This window comes from Lipophrys pholis, assembly GCF_963383615.2.
Source record: "Lipophrys pholis genome assembly, chromosome: 21".
Lineage (NCBI taxonomy): Eukaryota > Metazoa > Chordata > Actinopteri > Blenniiformes > Blenniidae > Lipophrys > Lipophrys pholis.
Genome location: NC_137649.1, coordinates 19,873,943 through 19,891,341, shown reverse-complemented (window position 1 = coordinate 19,891,341; position 17,399 = coordinate 19,873,943). Strand labels below are relative to the sequence as shown.

At 40.2% G+C, this 17,399-nt stretch overlaps 1 protein-coding gene across 5 annotated transcripts; it reads right to left on the bottom strand.

Annotated features, from left to right (window-relative positions):
- Positions 1-2,001: 2,001 nt before the first annotated feature.
- Positions 2,002-10,637, bottom strand: hmgn3 (high mobility group nucleosomal binding domain 3). Of its 5 annotated transcripts, XM_080491215.1 has the most exons (8): positions 10,605-10,637; positions 10,462-10,504; positions 8,360-8,410; positions 8,077-8,106; positions 5,253-5,303; positions 5,042-5,140; positions 4,778-4,877; positions 2,002-3,166 (listed from the first exon to the last, which is right to left on the bottom strand). In XM_080491215.1, exons 2-8 carry the CDS (start codon positions 10,474-10,476, stop codon positions 3,159-3,161), a joined length of 354 nt encoding a protein of 117 aa, XP_080347341.1. In that variant the 5' UTR covers positions 10,477-10,504; positions 10,605-10,637; the 3' UTR covers positions 2,002-3,158. The 5 variants fall into 5 exon arrangements, with proteins under 5 accessions (XP_080347341.1, XP_080347343.1, XP_080347342.1 ...); XM_080491217.1 differs by lacking the exon at positions 4,778-4,877 and having other exon boundaries at positions 10,605-10,635; XM_080491216.1 differs by having other exon boundaries at positions 5,042-5,137; positions 10,462-10,610.
- Between the last annotated feature and the right edge of the window lie 6,762 nt (positions 10,638-17,399).

Sequence of the window (17,399 nt, the reverse complement as noted above, 5' to 3'; positions counted from 1 at the left end):
GGCTAAAGGTGTACGGCATATAAGGGTGAATAGCTCTCTGACTAACTGGAAGAGTTGACGCAAATGAATGGTGCGACAAGCACTTTCATTACAGGAAAGACATACATTTGAAATGTCAAGCACTTATTTTAGAGTTGAAAACAAAAGTGAAAAAATGACAAAGATAGTATAAAAATGTTCCAAAAAAGTCAATAGAGTTCCTAATTCAGTCATTGGTTTTAGTAACAGATAGAATGCAACACTGAGGACACTGAAGAGTGAATGTCAAGTGAAGTTAGTAATATATTGTATTGTATTGTACTGTGTCATATAATGTCATATCGCATCGCATCGCATCACATCGCATCGCATCGCATCACATCATATCATATCGTACAATATCTTGTCATATCTTATCGTCTCATATCGTACAATATCTTGTCATATCTTATCGTCTCATATCGTACAATATCATGTCATATTGTATCCTATCATATAGTATCATGTCATATCGTACTGTACTGTATCGTATTGTCATATATATACAGTGGTTGGGTTGGGTTTTGCGGAAATAAAATAGTTCTTGGCACTAAAAAGAAGGATTCATTCAGTTTTTAAAGGTTAATATTTAGTCTTATTGATCCAGCCTGCTTGAGCTTGGTTTTTGTTTTTACTTGTTGCCTTGAACCCCGGCAAACCACAAGGAGGCAACCTCACTCTGTCCCGCTCAGCCCGACACTGAGGCCATGGTGGAGTCAAAGGTCAGGAGCACAATGTAATCAGATTCACTGTAAATAGTAATCCACAACAGAAAGTCCATTGACATTCCTTGATCTAATCTCTCACATGACACAGTTGTTACTATTTGTCAATAAGCCCTTTTCAAGTTTTAATGTGAATTTATATGTTTTATACCAAATAGTTTTGGTTTTCACCACATGACTCCTGAAGCTCTACACAAGTGGGAATTTAGTTTGACTGTACATCTCTCTACTCTGGTGAGAAGCCACTGATTTTGCTTCTTTTAATTGTAACATATATTGTAAATATATTTTACACTGGCATAAAGTCAAGGGTGTCAAATGTAAGGCCTGTAGGCTGCAACCAGCCTGCAAGAGGCTCCTTTCCATCCCGACAAACCACCAAGCAAACTGTAAACGTTTATTTTTTTTCACAGATTTCTTAAGAGCGGCCGACAGAACACAACACTGAAGACTCGATGCTGGCATGAAAGATAGCAAACTAGCATTAGCCTCAAACCCATGCTGTCAGGGTGAGTTTATAAAAACATACATAATGCAACAGCTGTAAGGAAAAGCAATTTGGACATTTCACTGTATTTTGCACCCGAGGGTATCATTAAAACTGGCTTCACGTTGAGACTGTACTAATTCTCAGTAGTAATTGTTTACCTGTGCCGCAAATATAGACATTTTCATCACATATACCTTATCCTTTAACCGGTGTGACCAAGTCCAGATCAAATTTGACTATATATGTGGCCCCTGAACTAAAATGTGTTCGACGCCTGTGCGTTAAGTGGATGAACTCAGTGGTTTGGTGAAAGGGTTAAAAGGTCAAATATGTTGTTGTAACTTTAAAAAGCATCACAATGCTGATCAAGAATCCTCAGTAAGAGACGGTTATTGGTGGTGAGCAACAGTTGGTGCGGTAATGAAGAGAGAATATCATTTCACAGGTCTCGACACACTGGCAATTGCTGACCTTTCACTTCCTGACACAGCAGTTGTATTTAACACAACCACGTGCCCCTGGCGACCCGTCACACACACACACTCACACGCGCACACACACAGTGGCTTTTGTGTGCCGGTAAACCTAAAAGCATTGAAAAGAAACCCTCGCCTCATACATGTGCAGTCTGACAGAGAATAGAGTGCACACTGGAAACACCAGTGCGAGGATAGATGAACAATTACGCATACTTAGCCAAAAGGTTAATAAGTGAGGAAACACACATACACACACACACACACGCAAAAAAGGGAACAAACTCTCATGTGACATCAACTTTTTCTTTTATTTCAAAATATTCTCCCAACAGGATGAAAGTCAGAGAAGCCCAGAGGGTCCAAAGCCAATAGAGCCGTCGAGAACAGAAGCACCACTCATTATTGCTATGTCACTCTGCTGCGGGACAAGGCGTTCAAGTGGAGGGGAAAAGGAAAAAAGAAAAAAGAAAAGAAAGAAAAGGAGGGGAACAAAGTCAAACACAAGAGACCAACAAACACATTCACTCCAGCACACATGTACAAAAGGAGCGATGTGAAACACGGTGAGGGTGAATCTAAAAACTAAAGATGTCCATGGAGCCGCAGATCTTCCCCGTGGTGACAGTGGAAGTGTTGTTGTAGCATCCAAACCGTCGATTCACACCCACAAGCCTTCAACTTTAATCGTCCAGAGATCATAACAGTCGTGTTTACAGCCTCCGTCAGGCAATATATAGAACATCTGCAGCTGTCTGATGAAACCGCTCCGAAATGACTTTCTGGGTATAAGCGGCACACTGTACAGCAGAGATGGGTCAACTTTGAGCTTTGTGAAGCACACACACGATTTTTTTAATTCACAACCGAGGGAGGGGGGGGGGGGGGCAACGCCATGATGACCAAGCCGTCCTCCTGTGAGGTTGTAATGCTTTTTGAGAATTACGTCGATTTGTCCATCCATCCATCCATCTTTTCTACAGCTGTATGTTTTCAGTATGAATGTGATTTTGCAATTGTCCATCACGTCCCAACACATGCACAGGGAGAACATGCAAGCTCCACACAGGAAGCCCCCACCTCCCCCGTCCCAAGCCCAATGAGGCAACCACTACACCACTGTGTGGCCAACTGGTGGTTGCGTCTCAGTCAATTTCCCTGAACATATATTCAGTAATTTAGTAATTAAGAGCTGCGTCAATTGTGATTGAAAGTTGCCCCTGTCTGCTGCACAGAGATACAAAGGGGGGAGGGGAGGTGTGTTGGTGGGGCTGCTGGTTGTCTGTCTCTACTATCATAAGTCTAAAAAAAAATCAAAAAAAAAAAATCAGCATGGTACAAAAATCGTCAGTAAAAAAAGATGCTTTGCTGCCATGGAGTCAGAGGGGGCGAGTTGACGGGCGTGCCCGTGGTTTTTACGCCTTCTCCTCGGTCGCCTCCTCTGCCGCTTCAGTTTCCTGCGAGCAAGAAGAGGTGAGACGCTTCAGACACAGATGGAGGTGTGTCACCATTACTTACCTGAACTTGGATCCAGCCAACCAGCTTAGAAACACTTTATTGTGACTTGAGGCCATCGAGTCTGCAAAGGCTCAACTTGTTAACGTTCAAAACAAAACCAAGTGATTTAAGCTGGCGGGTTGTTTGATTTAGTGTCGAAAAGCCTGCTGAAAGTGATCTGAACAACCCTGCCTGGGCTTTAATAAATAATTACGTTTTTAAGGTCAAAAGTAACGCAGCAGAGGTTTGGAGTAGATATTAACTTTAATTAAAGGTCGTTAATTTTTACATTTATAGGATTATTTTTTTATTCATCACTTTCCCCCACCAATAGTTTTATTCATTATTAAAATGGATGTGACCACTCAAAAGACCCAATTACAGAAAACATTTCTATTTGATAGTGGTTAAAAAAAAATTAATAAATGAGTATAATAAAGTCTGATAAATACCAGCCGAACCTTGAAATAATGTGGCACTTTAAGATCTTAAATGTAAAGTGCAATATGAGTAAAATACAGAATTTTTAAAACCGTATTTCTTACTTCACAAGAGTATGAAGAAATTCCTAATTTCATCCACATTTTGGGAAATTCAAACATGATCTGAGGGGACAGTTTCGACTTCGTTGTAATTGAACACTGGAAAGCAAAATAGTCTCCCATCGTTTCCCATTAAACTCCAGCATGTAGACCGAGAAGTGTGAGGCTCAAACCACCATTGAGAGTCATCCCACCTTTATGCTTGCTTGGTACATATAAAGTTATAAGAAGACAAGTTAGTTCTGTTAGTATTCAAATCAGGAAAGAAAAACGCAGCTTAGCTCTTTTAAAATAGTGGAAAAGTCGTTCCTCACACCAATTTCCACGCAGAGATAAACTAATAGTCTACTGAGTTAGTTAGTTTCATGTGTACAAAATACCAACAATGTTTGTTTTCCATACGAGGGTCTAGGTATTAGGACACCTCAGTGAATCAACTGAATATCAATCTTCAGTGATGCTTTAAGGCAGGAGAAGTTTATTGGGATTTCACCCTATTTTGCCACAGAAGGTTTCAATAAAATTGGCTTTATGTTGTGATTGTAGTCATTTTCTGTAGCAATTGTTTGGTTCTGGGAAAATATAGACATTTCCATCAAGAATACTCTGCACCACAAGGAAAAACTTACCAAATTAAAGTTGCAGGTTATTATGGCACTATTTAACTGGTCTGACCCTCTCAAGATCAAACTGAGCTGTATGTGGCCCCTGAACTAAAATTAGTTTGACACCCGTTACCAGTTACTAGCTCTCCTGTCTGCCTCCTCTGCTCCTCTCACAGCCAGCCAATCACGTCTCACATCCTGCTAATGTAAAAAAAACAACCCAAAAAAAAACCACGTTGTCCTTGAGTCAATTCACTGCACACTGCCTATTTACAGTGTCGCCCCGGTTTCCCTCGCTCGCTCTGTGTCGCTCAAACGCACACATGGACACAGCGAAAGCACAGCGTCTGCTCTGTTTATCATCAGGTTCATGTGTTAGTGTCCACACGCACGGCAAAGTTGGATTAGAAGCGTTCCGTCGTACCCTTAACTCTGACTGTCTCACTCTGCCCTCTCACAGACATCATGGAGGGGGTCATGGTTCTGATGGAGGACACACTGACAGACGGACGAGACACATAGATCTGTGTGTGTGTGTGCATGCGTGTGTGTGTAGAGGTTTAGTCGGAAGGAATAAGTATGTATTGGGTTACGGAAAAACAGAAGAACAGGGGAACAAGAGGTCACTAATTTGTTGAATATACATTTCCTGTGTTAAAAATGCCTTGAACTCCTCTTTTCCTCATACCTCATTGGTCTTGGTCTCTCCGTTCTGGGCGGGCCCGTCGTCCTTCTTGCCCTTGGCTCCGCCTTTCTTTGCCTTCGCACCCTTATCATCTGCCACCTTCTGCACAACACAAGTGACATATAAACTCGGGTATCCTTCGCAACACCGCTCAGTCTCATCTTTTGTCCCATTCTGTTTGTATCTGTTGTATATTTCCACACTGAGGATTTACCTTCACGATGGCCTTCTTGGGTTTGGCCTCTGGCTTGGGAGGAGCAGGTTTCTGCAAATGACAAAAAAATTTGAGGAGAATCCATCATTTCTAGAGTGCACGCTTTTGTGGATAAGCACGACTTTTACCATGAATTCTTATTTAGAACTCTTTAAAGTGACGTTTCTTAAGCCAAAACAGCTTTGCACTTGTATTAGGATGAATGCGGTGCCCTTGGAAGATTGAACGTCTTCCCCGGATCAAATGATGAATATTCATTCATTATTCACTATTGTATTTCCCACATAATGGGCAATCACAATGTTGTCATGCTTAGCAGCTTTAAAGATCAGAATTGTCTAAAACTGAGCCGACCTCAGACCACCGTGCGATGATTTTATCAGATGGGTAGAGGGGGGAAAAAAAATCGGAGCTGCTCGCTCGTAAGTTTGCTGGAGAAATTTTCCAGACGGCTGAGTGTGAACCGCGTTACCCTCAAGCCACGAGCTACAGTAACACCGCTGTGATCAAATTATATCACATGACGGCTTCTCAGAATATCTTTGTGTTTCTTGAGAAATCTCGAGCAACGCACCTAAAAACTAAAGGCGTACATTATATTTAAACTGCAAAGAATCAATAAGCTCACAAATGTAAAAAAAAGAGATTATTTATCTTAGCATCTGCTAAAAAGTTAAATTAAATTGAGCCGAGTGGTGAAATCATGCAATGATGAAACGATGAGCATGAAACATGCAGAAAGATTTTCTTTTTGCATGCAGAACTTTCCTAAATAGTGTCTTATTAAACATATGTTACACATAAAAGACAGTTAGTTTGGCATGAATAATCAACATGGAATGGAAAATTGCATTATTAATGCTCAGACATCTTCTGATATCTAATTAAGACAAGAAATATAATTTTTCAAGAGTCACTACATTCATTTGGCTGTTGCTGAGCTGTATTGGCCTTTCTAAAGTCTCCATTTTATTGGATACTTTCCCCACACCTGCAATGTTTCCAGATAAAGTAAATTTCCTTTCTTTTTACAGTCACTTTGAACTGAAACCTGAGCACTTTTAAAACCGACAGTTCATTCACTGATGCTAAAGGTTTACAAAATGACATATAAACGATGTCAGTCCTGCTTTCGCTTCATTCAGCTTGTATGTGGGGAATAAACTAACATAGAAAGTAGGAAAAGTTTCCATTTAATTCTTATTCTGCTCATTTCTTTTAATGTTCTGCGAATTAACAATTGTCCAGGTGCGTGTTTTAACTGTAACCTAATAAGGCATTATTACACAGAGTAAACTGGGGAAGTTTAAAAGTACTAGTAATTTTATGTTTTGCTTTACATAGAACCGATTTACACGACAACATTTCAAGTGAAAAGCATCGTTTTTGTGTTGTTGTTCCTGAAAGATTTTGCGTTTATGCGACGTTTTGAAAAACGCTGAAACGGCAGAAATGATGTAGTTTACACGTTGCACCATTAGTGGGCGCTGTTTTGTTTCTGTAATGAAATCACACACGCATGCTGGCAGAGAACAACACACTATAAACATTAACAATGGAGAGTGCTCAGACATTCCTATGGACAGATGACCAAAATGATTTGCTACGCTGGGCGAATCAACTATAAAACTACCAAGTCCCAGAAGAATATGGACGGGGAGTCATGACACTCTGGAGGAAAACATTGTTGTTATTGTACATCTACTCACGCATGTGCAGAAAAACTGTTCACTAAGGCTACGGTGCGCATGTTCCAGAAAGGTTTTCTCCTGGAGTGTTTTCAAAAAGTTCCACCTTGGGAGCCATTTTCAAATAGTTCTCAGTGACTCCGAGCATCGCAGTCGCGTAAACTAGACACCCAAAACGCAACAAAACTTTTGCATTTTTACTTGAAAGTGTTGTCGTGTAAACAGGGCCTTAATTAGTTGTTTTTTTAAAATTCCTCCTTAATTTGTAACGTGACACCAGAGATTTCCGAATTGTGAAATGCAGTCAACCTGGCCTGAGGGCAAATAAAACTCACCAATTTATTACAGATATAAAATGATACATAACATGCTGGGCTTCAGTTGGAAATGTTGCCTGTCCTGTATACCAGGACAAAGACAATAGTCCAATTAAACCGCGTAAGTAACGATCTAACCCTATCATCAAAGCTGTAGTGGTGGGTGGGATTTTAAAAAGCCTAATGATCAATGGAGCAGCTGGGAACCAAGTGAAGTGAGACTGTTCTTAAGGTGTAATTGTTACGTGAACAGTCTGAAAACTTCATATCTATTATGCAAAACTTTACCCATTGATCTACTGCTTGTTTATTAGGAGGCTCAAACAGTCCCCCAACAGTCAAGCTGTTTCTTGAACGTGAACATGCAAATACACAAGCACATGCAAAGACGCGCCACGGATGGGCTCAACATGCAAAGTACAGCACATAGAAATGCACAACCTGTTTGGCAGGGCTGCACTACCACCAACTGGTGGTGGTGACCGTCCATGTCATTTGGTTTTGATGCAAGTCGATCACATTTCAAAAGTTTCCTTGCATCTCGTTGAGCAAAAGAAGGTTTTCATTTTTAACCGTGCAGCCCTGCACATCAACAAGGTGTCGCAACAGACCACGTAGAACCCAGACGAAGACAACAGAGAAAAGACGAGCGTACCAAGCCAGAGTCGGGTCCCGGAAGGACCATGTTTATGGAGATGCAGATCACCATAAACTGGGAGAGGACTTTACTCTGGTAATATGACACTTATTCTCATACGAGGAGAGGAAAAGAAAGGACAGTGACAGAGGTGAAGACAGAGAGCGGAGAACGGAACTTACCGCTGACAATCTGTCCGACCTTCTGGTGGGCTGCAGGAGGAAGGCATGATCAACAAGACAGCGAGAGAGAGAGAGAGACAGTGACAGAAAGAGAGAGAGAGAGAGAGAGAGAGAGAGAGATCAGTTGTACCTTTGTGGGCTGATCTACTTTCCAGCCTCTACAAATGTCCTAATGGCTAACCTGTCGTGTGCCTGTTCACTCGCTCACACACACTTTCTCAAAACAGTTTCAAAACACGGCACGCTGACACGACCACACAAGTCAAAGAAACGCAGTGTTTACCTCTTGCTTTGTGACTTTGGAGGCGTCCTTGCCCTCAGCACCCTCTGGAGACTACAGGAAATAAATGGCAAAGTCTTAAGAAAAACGGGTAAAACAGGCCGTGGCTTTACCTGCTTTTACACGGCCACATCAGATTTGGAAAGAAAACCACTTGTAAAGACGCTAAAATCTCGATCTTTGCTGTGACGTTTCTCCAAAGTTAATCAGAGGCGCTTCAAGGTAATAAAGTCGGGTTGTATCATATGAATCATGTAAAATTCTGTGGAGCTGTTGAAGCTAATAAACATTATGCTGAGATGTGCAAAACCAATAATTCAATGAGAAGTACTGACAATTCTGACCTTTAAAATCTTTAAAAAAACTAGAAGTCTATGGAATACGACAGAAGAGACTGAGGATAAACTGTTTGGCGGCTATTTTGTTCGATGCCAATGCATTTTTAAAAAATCAACAGGTAAACAACACGCTAATATCGTCTAACGCTGGCTGACATTATGAGAGAAAGAAGGATTCTCCATTGATCAATGAACAAATAAATATACAAAGTGTAAAACGGATAAAAGACTGGTACCTGGAAGGTACTTTGACTCTCAATATGTTATTGTACATATCATAGTGGGACTATTGATAAGTTTATCTCTTTATTTACGGTAATAAATACAGTATTTTATAGTTTTCGACTGTGGAAACTACTTAAAACCTAGATTTATTGTTATCACTATAGCCTTGTTTCAGAACCCATTACCAAAATGATCAATTGCACCATCCAAGAATGATTAATTGATTAATTAAAAAACCACACTACATCTCACAATAGTTTAAAGAAACAAGGACACAACCTGGTGGCTAGAGAACAATTATTTGAAAGCCTTTTAAATGATTACATGAGATCTAGATGTAAAAAAAAAATGGAAAATAGTGTCCGATAATCATAATTCTCAGCAAATGCCCACTGAATTAGTCTATGTAGGATTTGTCTTTCACTGTCACAGTTCTACTGTTATGAACCTGCACTGTAAATATTATCAGATGGTGTCTGAGGATGATGATGATGATGCTGAAAGCTCCATTTTGATGCAGACATAATGCTGACAGGCTAAAAAAAAAACTAAAAAAAAAACACCCCTCCCAGGGCAACAACAGACTATAAACATGAATTCATTAATAGGCGGTGCAGTCCGGCTGCAGGTAGGCGCACATGACGGAGGACGGCGCACAGCGAGACCCTACCACCACCACCACCCCCACCACCCCCCCCAACCGTGCACACATGAAATGTTGTCGGTTCAGCCTGCAGGTTGGCACTCGCATCATTTGCATGTGGGCGACCTCCGCCCCTGGAGGCCCCCCATTCTCTGTCCTCAAAGGCGATATTTGCGCAGACAATGGCAGTTTTTTCAGGTGGCAGAAAAGGCCAGTTTCCGTGCATGCACCGATACAATGCGCTGCAGCTCGTCGTGCAGTTCTGTTTGGATAGTGTCAACGGTCTTTTTTTTTTTTTTTCCCCTTCTTCTTCCCCTCCCCATCTATACAGCAATTGTCTCTGAGCCCCTCTTTCTTTATTCCTTTCTTCTCACCCGGCGCCTGCCATTCACCCTCGCAGCGGAGCCCAAATCAGACAAGAAGAGGTGGTGATTTATTTATTTATTTTCCCCATTCCTCTCCCTAAATGTAAAATCAAACATTCCTTCAACATTCCTAAATCGGGGCGCGTTAAAGCGCGCGTCCTTTTGCGGGGATTTTACGCGGCCGTCCATCCGGCGGCTGTCTGACATTCACCGGTGCGCACCGCGCACAGGGAAGTGGCAAATAAAACGACCACGAGCACGGCCATTATTATAAACACAGTGAGCTCCGTGGCGTTAGAGAGGAGGGGAAATGTTAAAGAAGAAAAAAAACAACCAACTAAACGAAACAAACAAAAAAAAAAAAAAAAAGCAACGACGACGACGCGTTGTAATGCACCCGGACGAAGCTCAAACTTTGGCATCAGCTCACCTGCTTCGACGCGCAAACCGCGCACCCACTATTTTCCCCCTCCAGAACGCAGGAGCCTGGAAAAACTACAGAGAAGTGCGCCGGACGGCACGAAACACACTCACCTTTCTCTTCGGCATTTTTACGCGTGAATTATTCTCCACCAAGCTGGAGGGAGGGTGTGAAAATAAAAATGTGAGGTGAAACTCGAAGGGCCAAAAGAGGTGAATTTGAACTACCTCGAAATACGGGATCAATATCTAAGCACCTTCGATAATATGTTGATTTTATGCACTCCCCAAAACTCTGTGCCTCGCGCTCCCATTGGTCGGAGTGGTCCGAATCTTCGCCTGCGCTGACTCCCGATTGGCTGTATGTAAATGACAGACTCGCGGCGATTGGCCGAGAGTTGTCAGTGGCGCGCTGTGATTGGCTGCGGGCTGCTTGTGCGCAGAAAGTGGAGGCGGGCCAATAAATGCGAGGCCAGCGCTCTCGGAGGATCTGGGTAATGTAGGATGAGAAATTGTTGGAAATAAAATACAAAGGACCAGAAAAAAAAAAAAAAACCTGGCACAATGGCAGAATGTCGGCTATAGAGGAGCTCCAGAAAAGCTGGCAGGCATTGTGTCTTGTAGGGTTTCCCTTTGCTGTAAAGAACTGGAGTCATCGCACCCCCATGACATGATACCACAGTTCATGGAACATGATACTGTGGAAAACAAAGCAACACATAAGGCCTCTAAATAGACCAATCAGATGGTATTTTAATCTGGTTTCTGGTTGTTGAAGAAGCCTCTTCAAACAGGTGTAAAAACAAAACAAAACAAGGTGAAGGTTAAATTTTGTATGTGTCATTTATGTCCCTGTTATTATAGACTGTAAACATCATTAATCAAAGAACTACATTGCAGTGAATAAAGGATAATAATATCTTCTTCATCTTTTTTCCATATCACATTATTGCTATCTGTGTACAATTATAATGACACGAGTATGTTTTGGAAGCATAGTGGAAAGAAATCTGTGATACTCCAGGAGACAAAATAGAAACTTAGTGGACAACCTTGACAAGGTCACAGAAACATTCAACTCCTACAGAAACCGACTGCACAGAACCACGATTGATTATTTTTTTGTTTTTTCTGCAGTCGAGCTTAAAGGAGTACACTTCAAATGGATCTACAAGTGAGCTCGTGGGACCTTGAGGGATTTTGTAATTATTGGTGCCTTTCAAGTTAGAAACAGAGGCAAGGGGTCCACTTGGTCCCAAAATTGCTTTTTTTTTTGTATAATCCATACAACCCCGAGTGCAAAGTATATCACCTCTCACTTGATGATCTGTAGTTCATTCAGCTTGATCCAGATTCTGGGGGTCGGGAGCTACAGTCAGACAAAATCACCTTCAAACCTACAAGCAATACTACACTAATTCATATGAAACTGTTTGGTTTTTCTTTTAACCACAGGAGAAAACAGGAGTACCCGAAGAAAATCCACACATGCACTGGGAGAATATGCAAATGACACACCGAAATTGAACGTGCGTTCTGTCTCTGTGTGGCGAGAGTGCTATCCACTGGACCCGCCGCACAGTTGAGGTTATTGTATGGATAAATTCAACCTGATAGTATGAATTTTGTTAAATACAATCCAGTTCAATTCAACTTTATTTCTATACTTTATTTTCTATATGATTTCAAGGCAACGATTCCACACGAGCAAGCACAAGTGACCATGGAAAGGAGAAACTCAGGAAGAAACCTGTAGAACCAGACTGAGAGGCGAAGATATTTTGCTTTAGTGGTTGCAGACAGACAGGTAGGGATTCAAACGCTGGTGGGGAGACATACAAAGATCTGGGTGTGGAGAATGACAACAAATTGAAGTGGGCTAGGAAAACAGACACCAATCATCTACATGGAGGCCCAGGGGTGTCTGGATGAGGATGAGGTCCTTTAGCGGTTCCTGAACAAAGATGAAGGTACGAGCGCCGTCTGCTATGCTGCTACCAGCTGGGGCGGGAGGCTGAGGGTGGCTGACACCTCCAGGCTCAACTCATTGGAAAGGCCAGTGACGTGGTGGAGGTGGAGATGGACTCTGTACAAAGCAAACTGAGGTCCATCCTGGACCATGTCTCTCACCTCCTCCATGACATCCTGGTCAACAGGAGCAGCTTCAGTAGCAGACTTGTTCCACCAAAGTGCAGTACGGAGTTACAGGAGATCCTTTCTTCCTATGGTCATCTAACTCTGCAAGTCTTCTTTGTAAAAACTCTTTTTTTTTAATCGCTGTCAAACCTATCTTTATGTAAATATTGTATTTATTTACTTTCAAGCTTCAGCATGTACATACTAGTATTTAATATTTAATATTCGATTCCATTTTTAATAAAATTTTATATTCTTCTTCTTTATATTTACTATACTTTAATAGTAGTCTGTGCAGAACATTGAAAATATCCCTACCCTGAGATAAGTAAAGCTATTCTATTCTATTCCATTCTATTCTATTCTAACCCAAGACACTATACTTTTTGTGTAATATTGAGCACTATTTAAAAGAACAGAAGGATTGACGTCCACATTTTGGTCAGACGTCTATATCAACTGTAATTTCCTGCATGACAAAGAACAGACAGCAAATCAAAGGGAACGTTTAATAGATGTTTTTGCTTGAAGTTTAGAAATTACTTATTTAGTTGATCCATTAATTGACTGATCCAGTAAATTCTTTGAAAGTTTTACAGCATAATTATAACACACACCTGTGATGTGTTTGTTGATTGTATAACGGTTTAAAATACATTCTTATATGTAATTAATTACAACTGCTTTGCGATTTGCTCTTTTTTTTTTTTACTTACAGTACAGAAAGTCCACGAATGCTGAAGCTTTAAATAAATGACCCCCAGAAACTTTCACTATGTTCAGCAATAATTACAAGCACCCTTCACACACTGAATATAACACGGGTACTTTTGTGGCAGACAATAGCCACAAAAACAATCAAGGCAAATCAACAGAGGCAGCTTCCATTTTCTTAGGCAACATCACGATGGACAGAGAAAGAGAGAGAGCGCTCCATCTGCCACAATAGAGAGAGCTTTCCTGCTCAAACAAACAAAACGCTGCTTTTCTACAGAGACGTGAATACATAACTGTTTTTTAGACGCTGACCCAGAACACACAGGAGCAGGTAGCTTGACGGCTGCTGCACTGTTCCCACACAGATCCACAGCGTCAGCTGAATGGAGGGAAAAGAACAATGAGGCACATCTGTACAAAAACACAAAAGGCCAATAAATGGAGAAATAGCAATACAATGAATAAAAATCTAACTGAATCAGACTGATTCAGTTGTGGGGATTTGTTTTTTTTAAATAGAATATTACATAATCATTTCCAGTTTGTCAATATTGAGGCATCAATCACAATCAAAAAAATACATGTATACACACATAAAACTGTAATAATATGGATAAATACAATCGTGCAACTTGTTGTGATAAATGACTTCACAGAGGACAAGTCAGTTTTGCCTCGAAATATCAGGATACTGTTTATTTAGCTTGATAAGAAAGTGCTGGGTTGTACTGTGAGCTGATATAATCACTGACAAAATCATTATTTTGTTGTGTTTTTGTCTCTTTTATCATTCAAACCGCTAATCTCTGATAGTAAGAACTTAAGATGTACCTAATTTCTCCTCTTGGAATTCTAATAATTTCTCTCACGGCCACTAGATTGTAATTCAAAGTAAATAAAATGACGGTATGATGTTGATGAGAATCATTTAAAGAGGAAGGTGTCAAATGTAAGGCCTGGGGCCCGGCGAGGGGCTCCAATTCGATCCACTGTATTTTGCACCAGAAGGTTTCATTAAAATTGGCTTTATGTTGAGATTGTAGTCATTTTCAGTAGTAACTGTTTGGTTTTTGCACATGCAACTAAAGAGAAAAACAACTTTAAAGTTTGAATGTAAAGGTTATTATGGCACTACTTCATCAGTCCGGCTGACTCAAAATGAAATTGGGCTGTAATGTGGCCCCCCTGAACTAAAATGTGCTTGACACCCATTACACAGCAGGCCATTGTTTAAAAAAACGAAATAAAAATATACAAATTCATAACATAAAAAGAGAAGTATGTTCCCATTGTGTATTACTGACTGGAGTGAGCAAGCTTAACCCGTTAGTCTCAGCCTGTGTAGTGCTGAAAATCCTATATAGTCTAATTAGGTGAAAATGGCAGCTTGAATAGTCGACAACCAAAAAATTGAGCTCCTGGTAAAAACTCACTTGGAATGAAACTGATATGAGATTCAAAAGAGCTGAACTGAAGACTAAGTCAACACATTGACTCGCTGCTGCCACCACATGGACAAACGCAGCATTATTTAAATTGTACACACCACATCTTTAATCTAAGATCTTGAAACGTTGATGAAAAAGAAAGCAGCCATCACCAGATACTTTATTTATTTAGATGTAAATGTGAAACGTATGGTGGATCCAGGTAAAACAGCTCACGTAAACACTTTTTAAAAAGTAAGAATTATATAATGGTGCGACATCCAACCTAAATAAGTCACACGACTATAAATGTCATTCATGCAGAACGAAACTCATCCAAATGATCCATTAACAGCTTTGAGAAAATTGAAAGCGCAAAACAGAATCAAGGGGGCGTTTAGTTTGAGTTTGCATCTTTACAATATTACTAATATGATATAGCAATATATCAGTATCTGATGGCTGCAAAAAAGCAAACAAAAGAAATGAGCAAAATTGAATTTTAATGTGTTTATTGGTAATACACACTCATAGTAACAAGTATTCTTTGGGTCTTTAATAAAAAGATTATAACACTTTGGGGAATTATGGAGCTGTAATATTACCACTGGCTTGTGCTAATTGCTGAGCATTGCACTCCCCCCCCCCCCCCCCCCCTTTTTTTTTAAAGTTTGTATGTTCTATTTGTGCATACTTTGGTTTTTGACAGATAATTCAACGCTATGCTTGTTAGGCTGAGCTGTGAATCTAAATTCATCCTTTTCACGTGGCGTCCTTCCTTTTGACCAGTGTTATAGCTGAGATAGGGGATGGTTGAGTGGCTCGATATATTCCGATAATAAAGGTCCAGGCTTTTAATGTAATGAATTAAACACAATTACATAATAATCCTGTGGATGTTTCTGCTCTAAATCAATAAAGCATCTAACTCGAGGTACAAAGTATTGATCAAATGTGTACTTATAATCATTGTTTATGTTATTGAGGTCTGGGATTTTGTTTCACACATTTATTTTCTTTATTTGTATTGTAGCACCCAATATGCTTGATGACTGAGTAAATAAATGTTAATGACCATGGAAAAAATTAGATTATATCAATTATATCAGGTCAAAAAACTATTTACACATTGGGGTTTATTATTACTCCATTATTGCAAACAATCCTGCACATTTTCACAGTCTGCAGTTATTGACAACCACATTTTTCTAATTTGTTAGAATTTTTAAGTGGTTTATAATTGTGTGTTTATTGGATGGACGCTGCTCATGTCTCCAGATCAAAACAACACAAAAGTTTAACCCGCCAAATATATCAGACCTCCCATGAAAACAGTCTATTTTGAGTATTAAAATTAGAAGGACACAGTTTTGGGACATTGAATCAAAGCAGGAAACATCTGCATCGTGGATCCAGCTGCCAGACGCGACCTGTCAGACGGTCAGAAATAATCTCTCACGATGCAGAAACATCAAGATGCATTTTTCTTGATTATAACGAGGGAACTCGAACTCTGACCCAAATACTTGTGGACAGGGCGACACTGACACCTTGTGGATAGTTTTCATGAGGCTTTGTAACACTTTATTTTACAGCTGTAGAGGCAAATTAGTTCCAAATTAACATTGAATGGACATGTTTGCACTGTTGGGAGAAACCAGAGAATGAAAAACCAGCACACAGGGAGAATATGTAAACCCTGCACCAGAAAGGTCCTCAAAATCAGACTTGACCTGGGCATGTTCTCACCGTGAGGGCAGTGTGCAAAACACCACTTTACTTTCCTATAAGTTTAAAGAAATCACAGATGTGAAATAAAAGTGCACTCCTGCTGATACAGTTTGATTTTTAGATACAGTTGATACAGCCAGTACAGTTTGTATAGCAATTTCGGACCTGGTGCGGATCTCAGCCAGGGGTGTCAACCGGTAAAGCAGTGCAATAATAACCTTTAAATTGACATTTTACAGTTTTTCTTAGTTGTGTTGCAGAGTATATGTGATGAAAATGTCAATATCTTGACAAAACTAAACAACTGCTATGGAAAGGTTTTACCATCTCGTCATAAAGCCAATTTTATTGAAACCTTCTGGTGGAAAATACAAAAAAGTGTCTCCTATAATGGTTGCATTATGCATATTTTTACAAACTCACCCTGACAGCATGGCGTTGAGACTCAATGCCTCAGCTCAGGTCTCAGTGTTGTGTTGTGTCTTGTACCCTTAAGAAATTTGTAAAAAAAAAAAAACCCAAACAAAAATGTTTTCTTTGACATTTTGACAATTTCTTGGTTATTTAGGCCGGATTGGAGCCTCTTGCGGTCCAGTTTTGGCCCACAGGCCTTATGTTCACAGCTTTGACACATGCATTGGAATTCAGACGTAGATAATGATAATAATAATAATAATAATAATAATAATAATAATAATAATAATAATAATAATAATAATAATAATAATAATCTGAATATAGTTTTATTTACTACTACTTTTTATACTCTTTATTTTTTTATATATTTTTAATGACAGACCACGTTGCCTCCCTTTTAGATTCTGTCACTCATGAAGTAAAGAGGCAGATTCAATTATTTATTTTATTTTTTTTCCCTGACCTGACTGACACCGTGGTGTCTATTAATACCCCCTGCTCCCTCCTCCCCTCCTGCATTACGTCATCGGAGCCTCTCCAGCGAGTCCCCAGTAGGAGAAGTGGAGGCAGCAGCTCCTCGTGAGGCGGAGCATGCTCCTGCACGAGACACCGGACCTGCTTTTG

Bases quoted from the DNA above. Each gene is read 5' to 3' on its own strand.
- hmgn3 (XM_080491213.1), bottom strand. The intron at 5,304-8,076 runs GTAAGTTCCGTT...TGTCATTTGCAG, and splicing joins GGTCGGACAGATTGTCAGCG to AAACCTGCTCCTCCCAAGCC. The intron at 5,141-5,252 runs GTAAATCCTCAG...TGTGTTGTGCAG, and splicing joins CCAAGAAGGCCATCGTGAAG to AAGGTGGCAGATGATAAGGG.